Source organism: Gymnoscopelus microlampas (assembly GCF_963454915.1).
Source record: "Gymnoscopelus microlampas genome assembly, chromosome: 16".
Taxonomy (NCBI): Eukaryota; Metazoa; Chordata; class Actinopteri; order Myctophiformes; family Myctophidae; genus Gymnoscopelus; species Gymnoscopelus microlampas.
The window spans coordinates 43227130-43251085 of NC_139953.1; the positions used below are offsets into that span (position 1 = coordinate 43227130).

Consider the following 23956-nt stretch of genomic DNA (forward strand, 5'->3'; position numbering starts at 1 on the left):
GTATCAACTACTGGACCTGGACCCCACAGCCCAGACCCCACTTTGAGAACCGATGTTTTGTTGTGGTTGACTAGAGTTCAATAACTTCAATTAGATGCTATAGCCTATTCATTGTTTTTATTAACGCAATTAACAATATATTATGGAATGAATCCAAAAACATACACTAGGCCTCTGTGGCTGTTATACACTAGTGTCTATGATCCAGTAATATATGATATGATATGTTATAGGCCTAATATATTATATTAAATTAGGCCTATATTATATTATGTTGCTATGTTATGTTATATTATATTACAGTAGGCCTATGTTATGATATTGTATTATTTTATATTATAGTATGTTACCTTATTATATGACAGACAGACAGACAGACAGACAGACAGACAGACAGACAGACAGACAGACAGGTAAATAGAAAGAAAAAAGGTCACAATGTCCTGCTGTCAATTTGTTAATTATTATTTAAGTATCCCATAAAACAAGAAGAAAGCCCCTTATATCCTGTGTCTTTTCTCACATAATGAAACTACCACTATCCACAGCAACGCCCCTCTCCCCCGCACCTTTCACATGAACACACTTCATCATCCAGAAAGCAAACTGAAAGTTAACACCGGGGGGGTTGACCTCAAACTGAAAATGGAACCGTAGAGTTACGAAAAATCGGAAAGGGTTTCTTGTAAATAAGGTGGTCTTTGTTAGAGGTTCTCAAAGTGGGGTACAGGGACCCCCAGGGGTCCTTGAGGGGGTTCCAGGTGGTCCCATGCAGCAAAATGAGCTCAAATCAGTTCATAACCCTATACTTAGGCTATTCCAAAATAGCAGATGTACTCACAATGCGAACCGCTGTGAGCTTGTAGATCGGCTAAACAAATCTCTCTCAAGTCCCTGGCACAATATATTTTCAGATGGGGGTCCACAACCAAATAAATGTCAAGCTGGGGGTCCTTGACTTATATAAATGTTTGAAAATCATAAGATGCTCTGAACATGAATCTTTTGTTGCTCCCGCAGACACATCACCCTTTAAAGCGGCACTATGTAACTTCTTTTTAATTAATAAAATGTAATTTTGTCCAGTTTGTGCGGTAGAGTTTGTTAATACAATATAACTTATACAATTGGGGTGGTTGTATTTAGTCTCCCTGCTCTTCTATTGAGACATTTAGATCATGTCAAAGGTCATGTCTCACCTAGACACAGGATCTGACACAGATTTTGACCTGATTGTCAAGATTCTATTTATCTCCTGAGCAAGCAGGCAGGCTCTATTAGCTCAATGGTAAAAAAGAAAAGAAAAGGGGGGGGGGGGGGAATCATGACTTGTGTAGGAAACTGGGTTCAAATCCGGGGTAGAAGAAAGTTATAGGGCAGCTTTAAATACCACATGCTGAACTAGTTTAAGAGTTTGAAGCATTGCTATATTCCTCAGTTGGTTTCATTGACTCTCATGATAATAAAACAATTAATAATAATAAAGTTATCATGGTAGTTTACATTATTAATCAAGCGGTGTTAGTGTAACATTTAGCCGATGGGACGGCTGTTCTTATCACACGATATAAATAGGAAAACAGGTCAGCATCGACCGCGTCGCGCAGTCTGTACGTCTGAACTGTCCTCATAACCTTTACAACACCTGTCCATGAGGGTAATGTGTGTGCGCTTGCATCTGTACCACTGTGTGTGTGCGCGTGTGCGTCTGTCTGTCTGTCTGTCTGTCTGTCTGTCTGTCTGTCTGTCTGTTGTTGCACTTGTTTGTCTAATTCAGTGGTTCTCAACCTGTGAGCCGGTCCCCACGTGACTTTTCCCCCCCTTTTCTTTTTCTTTTTTTTGGGGGGGGAGGGGGGTCCCCAAGTGACAATTTAAGGACTTTTAAGATCTTTTCAAAATAATAAAAAAAATTCAAGAAAAGAAAGAAAAGAAAAAGACCATTACTGCATCAAAAGTGTAATAATGAATGACTGGGCAGTCATGTAAAAGAATGTCTACCCAGCCTGGGCCGCAGCGTGGCGGTCCAGGCACCCTAAGGCTGCAATGCTAGCGTGCCCCGGCCGGGTTCGAGTCCCGATCCCGATGACCTTTGCTGCGTGTCACTCCCCATCTCCTGTCAGTCTTATACTGTCCTATAAATAAAGGCATGAAAGCCCCAAAACAAATCTTTAAAAAAAGGAAATAAATAATTTGAGTGCCATGGATGCTAGGGTTCAAGTGGTTCAAATGTGACGTTTCAGTCACCGTAGGACCTTCATCAGACATTTGGACACACCGGTTCCTAATGTAGACTCTGAGAAGAGGAGAAGGTGAAGGTAGACGTGAAAAAAGTAGGACTCCTAATCTTGGAAATATGGAATGTAGTGTCTTCCACGATGGGAAGTACTTTCTACAGTTTGTATTTCACTGCATTGAGCTTTCGCTCTTATCAACGGATGTTTGTCTACAGGGCATGTTCATTTTCATATTCAAAACCCTGTATGCAAATCAAATTGTGTGACAATAAAGTTTAGAATCTACACTTACTGTGTAGATTCCAAAGATGACTTTGATTCCGTGACTTTGAATATCTGTTTATTTATTTATCTATATGGGTTAAGAGGGGAACACCATTTGGTTCATAATTAACTGTTTTACAGCTGCTTGACGCACCGGTTATATGGCCGCTATCACACACACACACACACACACACACACACACACACACACACACACACACACACACATACACACACACACACACACACACACACACACACACACACACACACACACACACACACACACACACACACACACACCGTTTCCTGTATGGAAAATCACCATGGTGGTGTTTTCAGCACTCAGACTAGGCTCCCTAGGAAACAATGATGTGTGTGTACGAAGACAGATGAAAACACACACACACGCACGCACACATTCACACACGTGTACGTGCGCATACACACAATGACAGATGGCATGCAGAGTTTAGTGAGGAGAGAGCTAGAAGTTTCTAGATCACGTTGATGATCCGAATGGCCTCTATGATGTCATACAGTAGGCTATGTTCTGTCTGAATGTGTTCATATTGTCCATCCTTCTATGTCCATGTGTTGTCACACCTGTATTAGTCATTTAACAATACCGTAAATTGACTTTGCACCATGTATCACAAAATGACTTCCAATTGTATGAACCTCATACTTTGACAATAAAATGATTCTGAATGTTGATAAGCAAAACTTATATGTATTATATTACTATGTTAAACACAGGGTACACGGTATGAAATTCTGGATTGTTTGTTTTGTAATTTCCTCTTAAACTTTTATTCTTTTATCATACAGTATACTTTTATCAGACAGTATACAAGCTGCTTTGGTCAAATAGTTTTACACGTACAGTACACTCTCAGAGTTAAATGAACACTGAGGATCTTACGGCGTACTGTATATTTCTCACTTGGACGAGAGACGGGAGGGAGGAAGGAAGGAGAGAAGGAGAGGAAGGGAGGAGAGGAGAGGAGAGGGGGAGGAAGGAATGGTGAAAGAGAGGAAGGTGGAGGAGAGAGGAGGAGGGTGTGATTGTTGAGGATTTTGATCCTATCTCAGACAATCTAAATCTCATAGAATCTAAATCAAAGATATATAATGTCTTATATATCTTATCAAATATACTCAAATATTGGACCAATATTCTTTAAAACATATAAGGTAGATCATAGTCTGAGCCACAGCAATCTGGGAACCCATTCGGTTTAAAAGGGAAAAAAGGGGGGAATGCAGGTATTAGCAGAATCTGTCTTGAGAGATTCTACGCCACAGTAAAATCCTCAGCGCAAATTTAAAGGTACACATTCTCAGAGTTTAATTTATGGTCTTAATTCTCATAGACAAGAGGAATGCTCTGTTTGGTAGCCTACTGTATCTGTGTATTCCTACTAGTCACATAGTTCGCTTACCGTCTGTCTCATCAGAGACCACAGTAGAACAGAATAACACAATGGAATTAGAATAAAATAGAATGTTCTCTTTTACACATTAGCAGGACGGCAAAAGTAAGTGGTTTCATATGGAAGTTATGGAACTCAATATGATAAGAGGAGAGGAGAGGAGAGTCAAAACCAAGGCAAGCCATAAAAAAACACAAGCCAAGACAAGTCAAGACATGTCTTGTCAACACATGTAATATTGCATCAGTCTTATCTGGTATGTTTTAGCTCTCAAATATAAAATCCTTACAGATGTGTAATTTCAGGCAGTGTTCAGTTAAATATTTCTCAGAGTGAAATACGGTTGGAGCCAGACTCAACCAGGTACCATGCTCATAACCCACTTTATGCCCACTTTATGCCCTCATAAACTGGTAACAACAACACAGGAGCCAGCCTCGGTAGCTATGGACGTCAACACATAAGTGTCTGTTGAGGTCAATCCTTTCTGTTTCAAATGTTAAAAACTTATGACAAGAGGTTTAAAGAATTTTCTCCTTTAAAATTATACCTTGTGCACTTAACTGTAACTTATGGTGGGATAGAAAATATATATTTTGAAGTGGTATTTCTCTTGTTTTAACCCATTAAGACCTGAGACCAATTCTACAAAATGTCTTCTAAATCCTAACCATTTATTGAAAAAAACCTATGTTGCTGTCAGTGGTTCTCAAACTTTTTCATGTCAAGGACCCCCAAAATTATATGTATTTGGCCACGGACCCCCATCTCAAAATATTTTGTTCCAACGACCCCCAGAAGCAAATATTTGAGTTACAAATGTTCGCTTTAAAATATATATATATTCAAAGATTTGCACACATTTTCACACATTTTTAAAGCAGATCTACAAGCTCGTTGCTCTATGAGCTTAGATCTGCTATTTTTGAATAGCCAAAGAAATCTAAAAATGACACACACACACACACACACACACACACACACACACACACACACACACACACACACACACACACACACACACACACACACACACACACACACACACACACAAAGATGCGTTCCCGGCCTTAATGGATTAATACAGGTAAATCATGCTGCCCACTGTCCATTGGCTTTGTAAGAAAGAGTGTACTGGCTTGACGTATGAATTAAGAAGACATTAATCTTGTCGTATGGGATGATACGGATTAGTAATAATCAACTTTGACAAGTCGACAAAGAGAACGAATTATCAAATCAATACAAACGCACTTTACCTTGAGTGACCAATCCTGAGAACTTCTTGAAGAAACTATACATATTGTCTATACAAAGGCACTGTATCATTTAAATTCAGACAGAAAGAATTTAACCCAACTTAACATTATAGCCTAGATATATATAATGAGACCTGCCCTGATTTTTTGGGCTTGATGGTTGATGGTCCCCTGGTGCCTGGTCCCCTATAGGCTGGTGGTCAGTCACCCCTCTCTAACTTTATAGGCTACTCAGTACTCGGGGAATGATACTGGTGTGTCATTGGGGCTATAGAGACTGTTATTCAGTCATTAGTATAAAATGTTAACATTTTAAATTCCATCACCGCCGGTGAGACGGGGAGGGGGATGACAGAGAGAGAGAGAGAGAGATGGTGATGTGATGTGAGGGGATCGTGGTAGGAAAAAGTACTCACATGTTTTACTTAAGTAAAAGTATCAATACTGCAATGTAGAAATACAAGTAAAAGTCTGGAATTAAACATTTTCTCGAGTACAACTACAAAGGTATTGGTATCAAAATCCTACTTAAAAGTAGGCTACCAAAAGTAGAAAGTGTCCCATTTCACAAGTTTGAAAATTGGAAATACTCCAGTAAAGTAAAAAAAAGAAAATACCTCAAAATGTTACTATAGTACAGTACTTGAGTTAGGCTACATGTACTTAGTGACTTTACATCACTGGATGGTGATGTGATGTGACGTGATGTGAGGGGATTGAATTTAGGGAGAGGGAGGGGGGGGCTCGCCTGCTGTCCTGTTATGGCAGAACAGAGAACACAACTACACGGGGAGGCGGAGGAGGAGGGACAGGGAGGCTCGAGGATTGCATCACCAGCCAAATAAGCCTTCTATAAATAGGATGACGTCACCCCCCCTGCCCTGACTGTCTGACAGCAGAGAGGGAGGGGGGAGGAGCGTGAGGGGGCGGGGCCCTCAGTGACGTAGCAGCAGCAGACCACGCCGGGCTCACTGTTATAAAAAGAGGGTGATGCAACGATCCGGCCACAAACTGTAACTTTACTACAGCGCGGAGGAGGAAGAGGAGAGGAGAGACACGTTTAAAACTATAATATTCAAGGTTGAAAACCCGGTGAGAAAGAGGAGGATTCTTTCCCTTATTCTACTTGAAGTCTAAGAATTATCAGGTACGTTTTTATTTGAGTTATATTTTGAGAGAGAGAGAGAGAGGGTCTGTTTGTTTGTAGTGCGGCGGAGTGGTATATACGACGAGAGAGAGAGAGAGCGGTATCGGCGGCGGAGCTATATCGGTGATTCCCTCTGCGTTCGTTTGTCCCGTTCGCTCGCGCGCCCCCCAAAAAGAGCGGATCTACAAGCCATCAACGTGTCGCTTCGCGACGCGTTGATCGCTTGTAGATCTGCTCTTTTTTTGGAGCGCGAGCGAGACTACTGTCGCGATATAATCGTGTGTGTTCTCGCTCGAGCGTTCTGTTGCGTGGACAGAACAACTGAACAAGCGACATAAATAAAACCGTGACACCTCGAATAATTATGATAATAACGTTTATAGACGTGTTTTGTGAATTAAACTAAGGTTTATTTCACTGTCTCGACCCTGTTGGCTCTTAAAAAACATGTTGTATTGGTGCTGTAGCCTATAATACTGTTATTAGTTATTACAGTTTACACACGCTTGAAAAATACTGGCTATACTTAGTTTTGAGTTTCTTTTGGGGGGGCTCATTTGGGCTGTTTAAAAAACAAGCATGTTATGTTAGAGGATTGTTTTTGCAGTGGTGAAAGTCAAGAGGTAGTCAGATAATTTACTTAAGTAAAAGTAGCTATAAAGTAAAAGGTCTGTGCTCAAAATGTTACTTGAGTAAAAGTACAAAAGTATTGGCATTAACATATATTTAAAGTACCAAAAGTAAAAGTGCTAACATGTTTGAAAATATCAGATCTACAAGCTGTAGATAGGCTATTTTCAAATAGCATGTATAAAATAGGGATAAAGTGGTTCATGAATGTTTTATGATATAATGATTTATATCTGCAAAGTAACTAGTAACTAAAGTTTTCAAATAATTGTAGTGGAGTAAAAGAGCAATATTTTCCTCTGAGCTATTGTGGAGTAGAACTAAAGTATTGAAAATTGGAAATACTCCAGTAAAGTAAACAATACCTAAACATTTTACTTAAGTACAGTACTTGAGTAAATGTACTTACTAAAGTTACTCTACCCCACTGGTATTTCGATATGGGAGTCCTATTTGTTAGTAGAAATAAATGTTAAATTTGTATTGGCATCTGTAGAGATAATTAGGTTATTCCACACATTGTGTAAATGTAATGTTAATTGACTAGTTATAAACGCAGCACATTGTTCTGTTGTGTAATATTTATTGCGTGGAATGAATTCCTTCCCTCCTTGTTACTTTAAAACTTTGTTTTCAACTTTGTTGTTGCTTCTATTTGGTGGAGTCATGTTTGTGTGATGATGTAACTTTACATAAACATGATGAAACAGCTGAAAACATTCTGACAGATGTGTTTGGTTTCATTCTGTGTCTATGCTGCTGAGCCTTATGGATCAATTCAAGATTATCATAGATGTATTTGATCGAGTCTGACTTGCTTGATATGAAGGACATTACAAGAAGAGTGGGCACTATTAGGGTCAGGGCACCTCCATTTAAAAATGTGCTATTTTGTGCAAAATGTTTTTAAAAAAAAGATTATTTTTTACACCGAGGTGCTCACTCTTCCTGTTACTTACCAACGTCAGTGGTTCTCAACCTTTACAGGCAGTGACCCCCCAAAATGATCATATTTGAACTGGGGACCCCCCAAAATGATCATATTTGAACTGGGGACCCCCTTCCCTGATAAGCACTTGGAGTGTAGTCGAGTTGAGGCATTACACAATGCGTGAGCTTGTAGATCGGCTATTTTAAAAAATGTGCCTCTTTCTTAAATTATTTGACAATTACGCCAATGTTTGACCAGTTTTTATAGTATAGTTTGTTGATGACTTTTGATGCAGTAATAGTATTTTCTTCTCTTTTTGGGGTTATTTAAAAAGGTCTTAAAAGTCCTTAAATTGTCACTTCGCTGTCATTTGGGGACCCCCCCCCCCCCCAAAAAAAAAACAATAACTCATGTGGGAACCCCCCTGGGGGTCCAGACCCACAGGTTGAGAACTACTGACCCAACATGACCACCAAGCAACTCAAAAACATGACTTGATGTTTGGTTTCGTTTCTGTGCCTATGCTCCACCCCAGCAACTCTTTCTTGTACAATCATGGTCCACAGTCCACACCTCGGGGTCTAAAACTAACATTCAGTTGTTTCATGTTTAGTTTCAGATTCAAAATGATGCTGCAGCACGCGGGCGGTCCCTCGCTGGCCGACATCAGCTGCTCGGCCCTGGTGCCGTGCCTGTCCCCGCCGGGGACGCTCACCCTGGACGACTTCACCAACTTCACGCCGCTGGTCAAGGACGAGCTGCGGCTCGCCATCCAGACGCGGCGGCTCTCCAACGGCCTCAGCGCCGACCTGAGCTCCGACTGCGGCAGCTCCGGCTCCGAGAGGACCGGCAAACGGGGCGGGCCCAGGAGAGTGGTAAGGGCACTAGTAGGCAGGCTTTAAACCTCTTCGAGACTAGTTATCCCCCTTGACGATGTTTAATTAGAATAAAACACACCCTCAGAGTACAGGCTACAAATGGGACCAAATGGACCCTGATTATTTATTTGACTGTAACTGTCTTCAATTTATGTAGACCCATATCAATGACACAGAAATGAAGTCATCGTCTTCATCTGAATTTCACAGCACATACAGCATGCTCTAGGCTATAAGCAAATGTTGTTGACAACCAAGAACAATACACTCTAAATCAAAGTTTTAAACATATTTGAGGGGAGGTTGTTGTTGCTCCTGTCCAGGGGCCTAGTAGCAATCTTCTAGATGTTAACATTGACAGTTTCCATTTGTATTTTTCTTCCCCTCCATTTTCTTAGCTTACAACAGAAGAAACAGACAGGCGGAAGAGGAGGAGGGAGAGGAACAAGGTTGCGGCTGCAAAGTGTCGCAACAAGAAGAAGGAGAAGACAGACGGCTTACAGAAGGTATTGCTGACAGCAAAAGATAACGTTTTGTACCTATTTAATTGGTTTAGCTGATGTCACCCAGCAGAGACCATTTTAGAAGTGGCACCCATGCACACAGTGACAACACCTTCAAAAGTACCTCAAAGGGTGCTATGATTACTTTTGTTCTGTATTTGTTTTGCTATGGGTTGTGGCAATGAAACTGAAACCAAAGAATTTCAGTCTTGTGTAGTACTTGTATGAGATGTAAACAATACAATATCGAAGAGTGAACTAGACGGTAAAATCCTCAGTGTTAAATTGTCCATTTGTAATTCTTGTTTTGTACGCTAAAAATGTACAAACAGGGTTCGGGTACAGATTTCACACAGAGGATTTTACTGCGCAGTAAAATAGCCAATCAATAAGCTCACAATGCATCGCATCATATATTACACATTTGTTTTTAAATGTCCGCCTATAATGTCACACCCTAAATAGGGACACTAGGGGTCAATGCGGCTACGATTAACATTTCATTCCTCTCCTCTCGGCAGGAGTCAGAGAAGCTGGAGGTGGTCAACGCCGAGCTGAAGGCCCAGATCGAGGAGCTGAAGCAGCAGAAGCAGCAGCTGGTCTACATGCTCAACCTGCACCGGCCCACCTGCATCGTGCGCGCCGTCAACGGCCAGACGCCCGAGGACGAGCGCAACCTCTTCATCCAGCACATCAAGGAGAGCACCCTGCAGCTCCACAACCTCACCAACAACAACATCTCCGCCTCCTCCTCCGCCTTGGGCGGCGGCGTCACGAACGGAGGAGGAGTCACCGACCTCACGCTAGCGCCCTCTCTGGACGGAGGACTTATTACCCTTGGACATTTGCAGTGCCACGGCCATGGTGTTTCGACATTGTGTGATCAGCTATGAGTGTGTGTGTCTGTGTGTGTGTGTCCAGGACTGTGTGAGTGAGTTCGCGCGTGTGTGTGTATGGTTTGCTTTTGACAGACTTTGATCTATGTATTGAACACCACAACCAGAGGCTGCCACTGATGATGTAGCACACGTTCGTTTAGTCTGAGGAGGAGGAGCCATCTCCCAAGAGAAAAAAAAGACAAGTAAGCCAAGCCAAGTCAAAGAAGTGTCTGCCCTGGGGGGAAAAAAACGTCTTTATTTCATTAGCTGTCTGCTAAGCTGCTAGATGGGGCGAAGAAGTGTGGCTGACGGTTAAATGAGAACCACAAAGTGCCCTGGGAACAGACAGCACCAACACCCCGCCCCCTTTGTGTGGACTTTGAGAACAACAACAAAGAAAGAAAAATACAACTAAAAACTACGATGCATTTATACAAGAAAAGGTGCATTACTGTTTTTGAGGAGTTAAAGCTGCAATCCAGAACGCATTTGAAAACTTTTACCAATTTGTATGGTAGACTATGTTAATACATAGTCTATAATAGATAACAGGCACATCTGCAGTGGTTGGAGGTGGTCTCCCAACTATCCCATTTGAGAAATTTAGACACATGGTCCAAATCCAGGTAGTACATACACCCGTTGAAAGGAAGGTACTGCCGGAAGCACATAAGCGCAAAAGCCGGAGACACAGGTTCAAATCCCAGTTTTGAACATAAAAGGTTATGGATTGCAACTCTTATACTCTGAATTAGTACCAAAGCATGATTTCAAGGTGAGCAAGGCACAGAAGTTCACCTGAGATGGAACGTTTGTTGAGGGAGAGTGTGTGTATGTGTGTGTGCGCGGGTGTATGGATGGATGGATGTGCGTGCATGCCACTGTACAAGCTGCAAAATCCCTGTCGTTAACGACGACAATGGTATTTCCACTTAGCATTATGACTACTAGAATATGAACATTTATACACAGTAACCACTGTGTAGCTTGCTGTTAGTTTGTAGGCCGTTTTCCCCCAGCTGCCTTGCCATTATAAGACACACAGTAAAATCCTCAAGTGTTGATTTATCCATTTGTACAAACTTGCCGAGTATTAACCACTCAAACCCCTATAGACTTGGTCTCTATACTATAGGGATATACAGTATATTAGGCCTCCTCTTGTTCGCTCTCAACACTATAATATATTTGTAGTGTTGAGGGTAAACTCAAAGAAAAGTATTTTATCCGCAGTGCGACGCGTTATGTGAGGTTATAGATCGGCTGTTTTTGCTCATTGTTTGCCTCAGACATGTAGGGACGCTGGGGGTTCATGTGGTTAATTGAACACTCAAGGAATTCATTGTACATACTGTAGACTTCTAAAAAAGCTGCTGCTACAACTTAATATCCACTCAGGACATGCCGACTACAGAAGTTGAACTCACTGCTATGTTTCTGTCGCATCATTTCCATAATGGTGTGACTAAAGAAGTCAGGTTGTCCCAAGAAACTCAGCGAGTTTTATACGAGTCCGACAGGAATGCGGCCATCTTTGTTTTTTGCATCGATGACACGCATCTATGATGACACACACTCGTCTCCGTTTGCATGTAGTACTAGAGGGAATCTTTAAGGAACCGGAATATTCCGATCGTTAGGATCCCAACCCTATTTAGTACGCCTACGGCAAATGGAAGTGTGCGTCATGGTGGTCTGGAATATGTTATTTATCACTGTGCTCAATTCTATACAGGCCTTAGACACCTTTTTGCTTTCAGGCATACCGAAGTGAAGTTACCATTGTTTTGTGTGCGCAGTATTTTCACTGTATCTTTTTTTCTACTTCCGAATCTCATTATATTGCATTGATTGCAGGTAATGGCTGGGCGATATATCGGTATTATCAATATATCGTGACATGTGACTGGTATTGTAATATGGTGATATGGCACGAGTCAGTAGTCATCCCCACAATATCGTTATTGAGGTATTTGGTCAAATATTATGATATTTGATAACTCTTCCATATGGCCCAGCCCTAACTGCAGAGGCTACTTTGTATGTAAACAGTAATCTAAAGGTGTGGGCTTTTTGGTTTTGTAATATATTATTTATTGTTGAGAATTGGTGTGAAAGTTGTGTTCACTATAGATATCAGTAGCTAGGTATCGACCGTGTGACGTTGGCTTTCATTCTTTATGGATCGTCTGAAATGTCTGATAGTGTGGTATGTAAAAAAAATATATATATATCGTCTCTGTTGGGTGGAAACCTCATGTGTCCAAAACTGTTACTTTTCAGTTCAAATTCAAAAGTCGCAGATCTACAAGCTCAGAATGCGGTTTCTTGACACTGAGGAAGTAGGGCATTAAATGACGAACAAACAAAGTTTAAATTTGGAGATGCAGGGTTTCTGCCCTTCATGGACGATATGGTACACAGTGCGTTAAGAGTGTTAATTTAACTCTTAAGAGTGTGTACACATGTGTGGTCGCACTCTTGAGTTTACAACTGGATCAAACTAACACTGAGGACTTTACTGTGTGTGTGTATATGTGTCATTATCCAGACTTAAGTACTTAAAGCTCACTGCCAAATATTTGTCAAACCCCCCTCTGTGTCCCTCTGTGGCGAAGTGCTTCTTACGTAATCGCGAAGGGAGGCTTTATTGCATCAACAGAAACTCTGAGGAAACGCGAGACAAGGACACGAAGATAATCTTTTGTCCCTTTTTGCATGTAATGCAACAGAGGTTATCCATTATTTCTGAAGAATGTCTCGTCACAAAGGCGTGATTCATGATGGGTCTACTCTGGACAACGCCTGGTTTTGATTAATGGTTATAGGATTGATTTCTGTGTGTGTTCGTATTCAAAGCACGAGACAGGATGGGTTTTTATTATTTTTCTTATGTTTTGGTTGAAAGCATGAATTGGAGATGGGTGAGAGACGCAGGCGTCTGTGTATTCGTATGTGTGTGTACAGTATGTCCTACTGTGGTGCAAGTTTGTGTTATTTAATGAAGGTCTTTGACAAGATAGCTACGTACTAAGCACTGAGTGTTTTTGGTTGATGATGCCACACAAAAGTAGTAAATGAGAGTCTATTGTATCTAGTTCTACCAGGAGAGTTTTTTTTTTGTTTGTTTTCTTCTGTAGCTGCTCAATGGAAGTATTGCTAGAGTATTAAAACATAGCATACCAGAAATGAATGAATGCACTGTATCTAAGTGGAAAAATCGCACTGCTAATAATACCAATATGTACTTCCGTCTACACAATCTCTGTCACCTTTTCTGTTTTTGATACTTTGTTAATAAATGTAGCTATGTATTATTGATTACTCTTGTCATGTTGTAATTTTCTCTAAAAGAGGAACTATTGTTGGTCTCATAACCACATCCCTATTTTTGCCATGTCATTATGGGTGAAACATTTTCCAAATTAGCACATCTACATGCTCACGACGCATGTGAATTGTGAGCTTGTACGTAGATTAGCTATTTTTTGCCGCAAGACGCTGTCATACGACAAAGTATAACGTTGCTGTCCGGGCAGAAACCTCTTATCTCCATATTTTAACTTTGTGTTTTTTCGTAAATTAACGGACCTACTTGATCATACTACAGTCAGTGTCACACCAAAGCATCGAAAGTAGCAGATCTGCAAGCTCGACACACTTGTAGATCTGCTACTTTTTGAATCCTCAAAAGTAACAGTTGGAGTTTTACACCCGACAGAGACGATAACATACTGTATGGCTTAAGCGGTTATTGCCGATTTATTCTTCGTCATACCACGGTGTTTCCCGGCAAAAATTGCAGGTCTACAAGCTACAGCTTGTAGACCTGCTATTTAAATACTGTCTAGTGGCCCCTTTTTCACCGGTTGCTGAACCATGTCTCAGAAGGGTCTGTTTGTTTTTCTCAATTTGGTAACTTTAAGTAGAGGCTGGGCTTCATTTTATCGCGCGTGTTTGAGCACGAGCAGCAGGTTCCTTGAGTGCAGCAACTCGAAACTCGCAGCCGTTGAGGAACAAACATCAGCTGCGGTTGCGGGTTCGACTTGAGGCACATGCCAGGGCATGCTGACTAACACACAGGGACGGAGAGGTGGTGAGAGAGATAATGTTGCACCGTGTAGTTACACGGTAGTAAAAGAAGACAGAGAAATATAACAAACAAAGAAAACAGTTGTTGGCAAGGGAGAGACAAAGAGGGGGGGGGGGGCAGAGAGAGAGAGAGAGAGAGAGAGAGAGAGAGAGAGAGAGAGAGAGAGAGAGAGAGAGAGAGAGAGAGAAGTGAGAGTGTAATATAGTCTGTGAGAGATAAGAGAGAAGGGGAGAAAGAGATAAAATGAGAGAGAGAGAGGCAGCAGAACCATGTTGCCATGTCTGCTTATTATGAGCGACTTTAGGCTTGTTTTTCTGTAAAGATGCTTGTAAATATTGGGGGGGGGGGGGGGTTTCTGTAGTTATGTATTTGGGCTTGCTTCACATTTTTTATCATTACTATTTAAACCAGTGGTTGTCAAATATTTTCATGTCATGGACCCCCAAATGAATATGTATTTGTCCCTGACCCCTCCATCTGAAGATGTTTTGTGCCAGGGCGAGCCCCTTACCAGATTTGTGTTGTTAGAATGTTTCAAATGTTTCATTTTATTTCCAGATTTCTTTGAAAATAGCAGATCTACAAGCTCACAACGCGTTTGCGACGCGTTGTGAGCTTGTAGATCGGCTATTTTCAAATAGCCGATCTACAGTATAGTTTAAAGTGCTCATGTGGCCTATAGTGGGCTTGTTTTCATAGACATTGGTTGCTTATTTCTCTCACAACATTTGGCAACGCTGAGTAGAACAGAGGTAGCTTGCTGTTGCAGCCGGTAGCAGCAGATGACTCAATGTGTTTGTTGTTATCTGTGTGAAGATAAGTTGTGAAATGCCAGGCAAATAACAGCTCGTCCCACGAGCAAAACATCGTATTACTAAAAACCCACTTTGAACCCACTAAAACAACACAGGGATCAATGAATGGACTGATGGAATGTCAATGAAACGTGCCGCATGTCCATATGCTCAAGTCTGAGAAAGCTCTATAGCAGTGTTTCTCACTCAACCAGTGGTCCTTGAGGGGGTTCCAGGGGGTCCCCAGCCAAATTAATAGTTAGGAACCAAATTGACCCTTATGTGTCTGTAACGGGTCCATTTGGTTCCATTTGTACACTCTCAGAGTTAAATGAACTCTCAGAGTTAAATGAACACTGATGAGGGTGATACAGTGTAGATTGGGACCCCCAAGAAATCAAAATGGTTGAGTCCCTGGCATATCTTTTCAAATGGGGGTCCGTGGGCTATTATGTGTCAATTTGGGGGTCCTTGACGTGAAAAAGGTTGAAAACCACCGTCTCTATAGTATAGAGTCTATGCAATCTGGGGCAACATAGTGTAACTGGATCTAGTGTATCTAGAGCAACATTAGTGTAGTAGTCTGATAGTGTAAAAAAAAAAGGTTAATTTTCCCACTTTCAGAGTTAAACAAACACTGTATTTTACTCTGTGCAGTAGAATGAGATCTCAAAAATAGATTGTATAGTCTCATACCCCCCCTGGCTTCCACTTAATCACTTTCCCATATGAACCCTATAGCAGTCTCTATTGTAGGGCAAACATTCTGTAAAAATTGCAGATCTACAAGCTCACAATGATGTGAGCATGTAGATCAGCTATTTTGGGTGAAGATATTTAGTGTAGAGCGAAGACCGTCAACCACATTTATAGGGGCTAAGTGGTTAAAAGGATAGTTCACCCCCCAAAAAATACATTTCTTTCTATCGATTGAACTTTATAGACGGATGTTTCCAATCATGCATCCTAATCAAACCTTTACAACAGGATTTTAAGGAGGACACAGTGTTCTGACAATGAGTGCAATTCATCAGTAATGTTGCATTCATGGATATTGTTTTATGTCGCATTCCAAAGCCAATAGTGTGATGACCAGCGGACCGGTTGGCAGCGGTTCCGGTAGGAAACACAAAGGAGACTCTTTGTGTCTCCTACCGGAACCGCTGCCGGTCATCAAATTATTGTCTTAGGAATACTACAAAAACAAAAAAATACCCATAAATTGAAGTCCTATGGGGTGACTAATCGATAGAAAAAAAAAAGTTGTTTTGGGGGTGAACTATCCCTTTAAGCCCTTTGTCGTATGTAAATTGATATTGATATGAAATATATCGTCTCTGTCCGGTGGAAAAACTCATATGTCCAAAACTGTTACTTTTCAGGATTCACAGAGTACAGTAGCAGATCTACAAGCTCAAAACGCGTCTCTTCGTGACACGTTTTTACCCGACAGCAACGATATGCCAGGGTTAAGGTGGTAAACAGAAGTCATGGGCATCTCTGCCCATCAGATTGGAGCCCTATGATAGCTTTTAAATCACTAAGATTTACAACCCTCATTAAAGTGCCGGAATGTGGGTGGGGTTCTCCTACAGTAGCTTACAGCACACTGAGGCCAGGTTTCAACATGTTTAATGCTATTTGATGAATTCCTGGTACTTTAGTCTCATATGGATTGATAATGCCTGTCGTAAGTTAAAACACTTTTCTTTTCATGCCGTTTGATGTATGGGCCATTTAGTAATCATAACAAGATTTTCAGGGTTTATTGGTGACATTGATGTAAGCGTCATAGAAACATCACAGAAGGCATGGTTCTGTTTTTTGCCTGACAGAAGATCAGATGAATAAATACTAGTGTGAAAACAGGCATCAATGAACCTGTCAACGCAGGCTAGAAATTAAGAAACGTGCAATTAATGTCAAGAATGGTAAATGGTGCATTTATATAGTACCTTTATCCAAGTCGCTTTACATTCACACGCACATTCATACACCGACGGCAGAAAAAACATCAGATTCAATTCCTGTTGATCAAAAACAAAGGAATAGGCCTAAAAGCAGACTCTAAATAAAATTATGAAAAGGCTCATATTAGATATAGTCAAATCTTTTTGAGCACATTTTCATTTTTATATTTATTGGCCACAGTCGGTTTGCTGGGTATGCGTATTTTAACAATTTTAAGCCATTTTATACTTAGTCGTATGGTACAAAATAGCAGATCTACAAGCTCACAACACGTTGCATAGTGTGATGTGATCATGTGTTATGACCATTAGATCAGGGGTCTTCAACCTTTTCAGGCCAAGGACCCCCTAGCTGAGAGAGAGAGGAAGCAGGGACCCCCTACTCTATATTGTATAAAATTGTGTTTCAGATAAACCTTTTCTGTTCTTTTTTCCCTCTATACCTATAACTCTTTGCCAAAAATAGCCGATCTACGAGCTCACAACGCCTCGCGCTGCGAGGCGTTGTGAGCTTGTAGATCTGCTATTTTTGGCTAAAGTTCTCCTCAGAAAAGGGATGCTATGGTTCAAGTGGTTCATGTAAAAAAAAATCATATCACACAAAGATTTGGCGGACCCCCTGTAGTAACTCTGAGGACCCCCTCGGGGTCCCGGACCCCCTGTTGAAGACCCCTGCTTTAGATCATCTATTTTCGCTATCTAAAAATATATATTATGTTTAAAAAAATGACACTTGTCCAAAACAGGGACGCCAGAGTTATGCAAGAGGATGATGTCTCATTCATTTCTCCACTTGTTGGCACACAGTCAGACAACTTTATAGACGGATGTTTCCAATCATGCATCCAAATCAAACCTTTACAGCAGGAATTTAAGGAGGACACAGTGTTCTGACAATGAATGCAATTCATCAGTGATATTGCATCATCTCCTCCCTGCTTCATCACACTGGATTAGCAGAAGTGGTGTAAGAAGTACTCCTTTTACTTTACTCAAGTAAAAGTATCAAAACCACAATGTAAAAATAGTGCGTTACAAGCAAAAGTTCGGTATTCAAAATGTACTTGAGTAAAAGTACAAACGTATTGGCATCAAAATGTACTTAAAGTATCAAAAGTAAAAGTACTCATTGTGCAGAATGTCCCCATTTCACAAGTTTTCAAAATGCATAAAAATCCAGAAGGAGTGAGTGCATTTTCCGGCAGCGGCATGCACTCACTGTCCCTCCAAAAATCCTGCCCTGGCAATCTTTTGAAAATAGCAGATCTACAAGCTCAAAACAAGCTTGTAGAAGTATACATATAAGGCTGAAGTGGTTAATATGTGTTTTGTAATAATAATGAAAATCCATTAGTATTTAGAAACTAACATTTTCAAATAATTGTAAAGGAGTAAAAAGTTCAATATTTGACTCTGAAATGCAATGAAGAGTAGAAGTTAAAGTATTGAATATTGGAAATACTCCAGTAAAGTAAAACTGCCTCAAAAGTGTACAGTACTTGAGTAAATAAATTACTTTACACCACAGAGTAGCAGGCCAACAGGTTCCAAGCAGAGATGGTACCATGATGAGCAATGTGACCATTTAAGAATCCTCACTCTGACGAAATATCATTGAGCAATTTGTTGTTTTCTCCATCCTAACCTCCTACTGTAGCTCTTACTGCCCAAGGGCAGGAATTACATAAAGCTAATCCTCATCATTACAGGTGAAGATTAAAATAAAAAGGTTAAATAGCAGATATACAAGCTGCACAACACATCATAACGCAACAAGTTGAGAGCTTGTAGATCATATCAATACCACTCATTTTCAACATTGGACTACGTCTTTAATGGCTCCTCAGCCAAAAGTACACCTTGCGCATGTCACTGATCACATGACCTCAATCAATTATCCAGTTCTAGGCAACATAGAAGGGGGGGGGGGGGGGGGGGGGGGGGGGGGGGGGGGATTTCTTTCTTATTTCCACACAACAGCTTCAAGGTGTATTAAAGACATAGTTCAATGTTGAAAATGAGTGGTATTCCCCTTTAAGTGGTTTAGTTGCATAATGTAAGAATAGACGGTATTCACCTTGTTCCTGGCCACTCCCACTGTGTAGGGGGGTAGGGGGCGGGGGGAGCCCCATATGAAGGGGTTTCCTTGTTCCTTGTTTCCTTATGGGGAGGGCAATGGTGCTGCCTGGTGAAGGGCCAAGAATAAGGTGAATAGTATAAGTAATCTGATTCAGTGGGTTGTTTACCCACATTAATATAACATCTCACAAAAGTGGTACAAATATATAATTTATACAAAGCCTAAATAAGTAAGAAAGGGACAGAAAAGTTGAAATTTACATAATGAATTTACATTAGAAAATAATCTAACAAACGGTTTAGATTTTAAATTTTAAATAGATTTTCTAGGGTTAGTTAGTTAGTTCTTGTTGGGGCTCTTGGAAAAGCTCAACAATCACCCAGCAAAGGTGTTTAGTTAACAACAGCCTGCCAGATTTTAAACACGGCATGTCAAATACATGTTTTATAATAGAATAATCCCCACTCCTTTGGGTTGTTTTGTGTCACATTATATGTGTGCATATATATGCACATAGGTGAAATTTGTCTTCTGCCTTTTACCCATTGGTTGGTTGGTGTACTTTATTTAGTAAGACATGAGAACAACAGTACATGGAAGTACAAATTCACAATACGAGGTCTACTAAACTGGAAGACTCATTAAGCACTGAGCTTGTTTCAAATGAGTTCCCCACGCACACAAATCATGATGACATACAGTATAAGAGACAGACAGATATACACACTACTATATCCTATAACAACTAGGAGCAGTGAGCAGCCATTTGCTCAGAGACCTGGCACATTGCTGGCCTGGCCTGGTGGCCATAGAACTCAATTGAACTAAAGGCAAAACAGAAACTAAAGTCTCATAATTGGTCCAGATCACTTGATCCTTTATCCAACAACGACAGATCTGTTGCCAAAAACCTTGCCGTCTTATTAATCCCAGTCTATATGTCTGAGCAAACTAGTTCAGGCATGTTCGTTTGTCATCTCAGGAATACATCCAGATCATAAAAGACATCGAAACCATACGAGAGGCTCAAAGGTATAAGACAGAGTTCAGTCAAGGTTCTGTTACTTGCAGTGGTGGAAAAAGTACTCAAATGTTTTACTAAAGTAAAAGTATCAATACTGCACTGTAGAAGTACTGCACTGTAGAAGTTACAAGTAAAAGTCCGGAATTCTAAATTTACTTGAGTAAAAGTACAGATGTATTGGCATCAAAATGTACTTAAAGTACCAAAAGTAAAAGTACAAAAATGTTTGAAAATAGCAGGTACATGGTTAATGTATGTTTTGTAATATCATAATTTATATCAGAAAAGTAACTAGTAACTAAAGTTCAAGTAATTGTAGTGGAGTGAAAGTACAATATTTGCCTCTGAGATGTAGTGGAGTAGAAGTAAAAGTATTGGAAATTGGAAATACTCAAGTAAAGTACAAATACCTTAAAATTGTACTTAAGTACAGTACTTAAGTAAATGTACTTAGTTACTTTCCACCACTGAAACTTGGAAATAGAGAACTTTGAGCCAATTGCCTCGAAGTTCTCTATTTCCAAGTAACAACATAAAGTACTGCTTGCCACGCCTTAGTTGTAACTGTAATGGTAGTTACTTACTTAGCCACAAGGACATAAGATAAAAGGGGACTCCCTCTTTGGGGTCATATGTTCCCCAAGTTCTATGTTCTCCTGTTCTATGTCTCCTACTCACCTTAGGGTTTTTAGGGTTAGGTTTAGGATGTTTCGCCTGTGCCTATAAATCCTAACCTCAAAACCAAGCCAATTTGAGGCACCCTGAAAAAGAATACACCCTGAAAAAAGTGACTCTCAAGATATTAGACCAGATAAAAGACTTGTATGACAGTCTCTTCCTCCTGAATGTGTGTGTGTGTGTGTGTGTGTGTGTGTGTGTGTGTGTGTGTGTGTGGGGGGATGGCTGATTCATTGTGTGTATTAATTAACTTGATACACAACATGTGTGTCGTCACACCTACCTCTTTGTCTTAATTAGTTTGATTCACTCCAGGTCTGACTGCTTAGTGCTTACCATCTTCACACAGAGCTAAGGCTTGATAAATCCGGGTCTTCTTGCAAAACCCTTAAAAACATTCTAAAGCACTTTATGACTTTGTCTTGATAAGTGCTTTAATACATCTGGAGTTTGACCGTGGCCTCAAACCTGCAGGTTTGAATGAGAATGTGGCTGTCAGGTTCTATGGAAATTGGTTAACAATGGCGCACACACACACACACACACACACACACACACACACACACACACACACACACACACACACACACACACACACACACACACACACACACACACACACAGAGAGAGAGAAGGGAGTTGAGAAACAGCTCAACTTGAGTGAAAGTAAAAAAGCATCAGCATCAAAATATACTTAAAGTACCAAAAGTAAAAGTACTCATTGTGCAGAATGTCCCATTTCACAAGTTCAAAATGTGTAAAAAAATCTTTTGAAAATGCTATTTTCAAATGGCCGAAATATAGGGCTGAAGTGGTTAGTGTATGACTATGTTTTGTAATAATAATCTAAATCTACAAAGTAACTAGTAATTAACATTTTCAAATGGGCCTAATTGTAGTGGAGTAAAAGCACAATATTTGCCTCTGAAACATAGTGGTGTAGAAGTAAAAGTATTGAAAATGAGAAATACTCCAGTAAAGTAAAAAATACATCAACATGGTACTTGTGTAAATTGACTTAGTTACTTTACACCACTGACTAAAATGCATTGAGAGAGTGACAGAGAGAAAAAGGAGAAACTTTGTCATGCCCTCAGTTAATGACCAAAGAACGCTGATGATGCAACGAGCAGGAAAGAGTACAGTATTTGCAACACAGTGTCATAATAATGTGTGACCAGTATAATAGCTTATTCGTGCTAACTTGCTGTAGGCGTGGGCTTGCCATCCGTTTACGGAAGAACTTCTCAGGAAACGTGTATATAGATAGAGTTCACTGGAAGTCTGTGAAGGAAGGAGTGCATGCAAGGAGGGCGGTCCTCAAACGTTGTCAAGGACCCCCAAACTGATGTATTTGGCCACAGACTCTCTATCTGAAAAGGGTTTGTGATGCAATGTCAACTACATTTGCATGGAACCTCCCTCCCCAAGGACCCCCACTTTCCGAACCTTGCGGCTTGCGGGATATGTTTCTGAAGAACTTCACAGGAAACTAAATAAAGACAGAGTTCCCTGGAAGGCTGTGTAGGAGTGCACGCAAGAGGGCGGAGCTTAAACATGACCATGTGCATGATGCCATGGATACATAACAACAGATTTTTCAAAAGTATTTTATAAGTAAAAAGAAAAAATCTCATCATTTCCGTATACATTTTTAAAAAGTCTGAGAAGTAGTGAAAATGGCAGATCTACAAGCTCACAATGCGGTGCGAAGCAACGCCTTGTGAGCTTGTAGATCTGCTATTTTCACTGGTTTGGGTCCCGGACAAACTTCTAATTTCTCTTTTGGGTCTTGAGCTAAAAAAGTTTGGGTACCACTGATCTACAACAACATGCACTCTACACAAAGCTGTAGTTTACATGGCAGTAGGCCTACGTATCTGGCCTTCAAATGATGTTTTTTTTTTTGCATAATGTATTAGTCCGTCAATTACTTTTTTGAATATTTGATTAATTTACCTCTTAAGCACATGAACCCATATAGCATCTCTATTCTGGGGTGAACGTTCATTGAAAATAACAGATCTGCATAACGCGTCACGTTTGGGATGCATTTTGAGCTGTGTAGATCAGCTATTTTAAGTGAACAGATTTGGCCAATGACTGACCCCTGGGGGACCCCGGTCAACAAAGTATAGGTTTAAATTAGCCTCGCGTGGCCAGACAATATCACACGACACACTGCTGCCGAGGGCTAAAGTGCGATGCAATTTTGCAAAGGCAGATTCGTCTGGAACCAGGCTAGGTTTAAATGGATACAAAAAAGAGAATAAAGTCCAAAATGATGGTGAATATTATACATCACTGTGTTGCAGTTGGAAAATAGCACCACCAGCAAGTTGTTGGAACAGTGGTTCCCAAACTGGGGGTCGGGACCCTGCACAGGGGGGCCCCCAATTTATTTTAGGGGGTCTGTTTTGGGGGTCTGGTTTGTTTTCTCACTCAGTAAACAAACCAACACACAGTATAAGTGTATACAAGCTATCTGCATATTTCTAAGGTGACAATGTAATGAGTAAGACCTTATAAATACCAAATTGGCCAAATAATACGTAACTGCGAGACGTTGTGAGCTTCTAGATTGGCTATTTTCACAACGTTTATCTGTGGAACCGAGTCAAACTATATGTAATGCCTACAATTCCAAGTGCTTGTCAGGGTGGGGGGTCCCCAAGTTCAAATGTGATTATATTGGGGGGTCGCGGCCTGAAAGGTTTGGGAACCCTTGTGTTCGAAGAACCTTGAAGTTGTCAGCGTGGTCCCACCATCATCACCACCAGTGGCGTGCACAGACATTTTGAGGGGCAGGTGCTCAAGTAAATTATACTTTTTTGTGTTGACTTGGTCTGCTCTTTTTTCCCTCTACACCTATACCTCTTTGCCAAAAATAGCAGATATACAAGCCCACAACGCCTCGCGCTGCTAAAGTTCTTCTCAGAAAAGGGATTCTAGGTTTCGAGTGGTTATGGTAAAAAGAAAAATCATATCACATAAAGATTTGGCGGACCCCCTGTAGTAACTCTGAGGACCCCCTAGGGGTCCCGGACCCCCTGTTGAAGACCCCTGCTGTAAACTGTTTCCAAAAGGGCACTTCTGGTCAAGAGGGCAAAGGGCAGGTGCTCTAGCACCACCTAGAGTCTATCTGTGCACGTCCCTG

The 23956-nt window shown here is 40.8% G+C and overlaps 1 protein-coding gene across 2 annotated transcripts; it reads left to right on the plus strand.

Annotated features, from left to right (window-relative positions):
- The first annotated feature begins 6210 nt into the window (after positions 1-6210).
- atf3 (activating transcription factor 3) lies at positions 6211-13481 on the plus strand. 2 transcript variants are annotated; one of them, XM_084083142.1, is made up of 4 exons: positions 6211-6340; positions 8515-8776; positions 9178-9285; positions 9804-13481. In XM_084083142.1, exons 2-4 carry the CDS (start codon positions 8528-8530, stop codon positions 10173-10175), a joined length of 729 nt encoding a protein of 242 aa, XP_083939268.1. In that variant the 5' UTR covers positions 6211-6340; positions 8515-8527; the 3' UTR covers positions 10176-13481. The 2 variants fall into 2 exon arrangements, with proteins under 2 accessions (XP_083939268.1, XP_083939267.1); XM_084083141.1 differs by having other exon boundaries at positions 8521-8776.
- Positions 13482-23956: the final 10475 nt, after the last annotated feature.

Coding starts and splice junctions, on each gene's coding strand:
- atf3 (XM_084083142.1), top strand. CDS start 8,528: ATGATGCTGCAGCACGCGGGCGGTCCCTCGCTGGCCGACATCAGCTGC. Junction 8,777..9,177: donor GGGGCGGGCCCAGGAGAGTG/GTAAGGGCACTA, acceptor CCATTTTCTTAG/CTTACAACAGAAGAAACAGA. Junction 9,286..9,803: donor AGACAGACGGCTTACAGAAG/GTATTGCTGACA, acceptor TCCTCTCGGCAG/GAGTCAGAGAAGCTGGAGGT.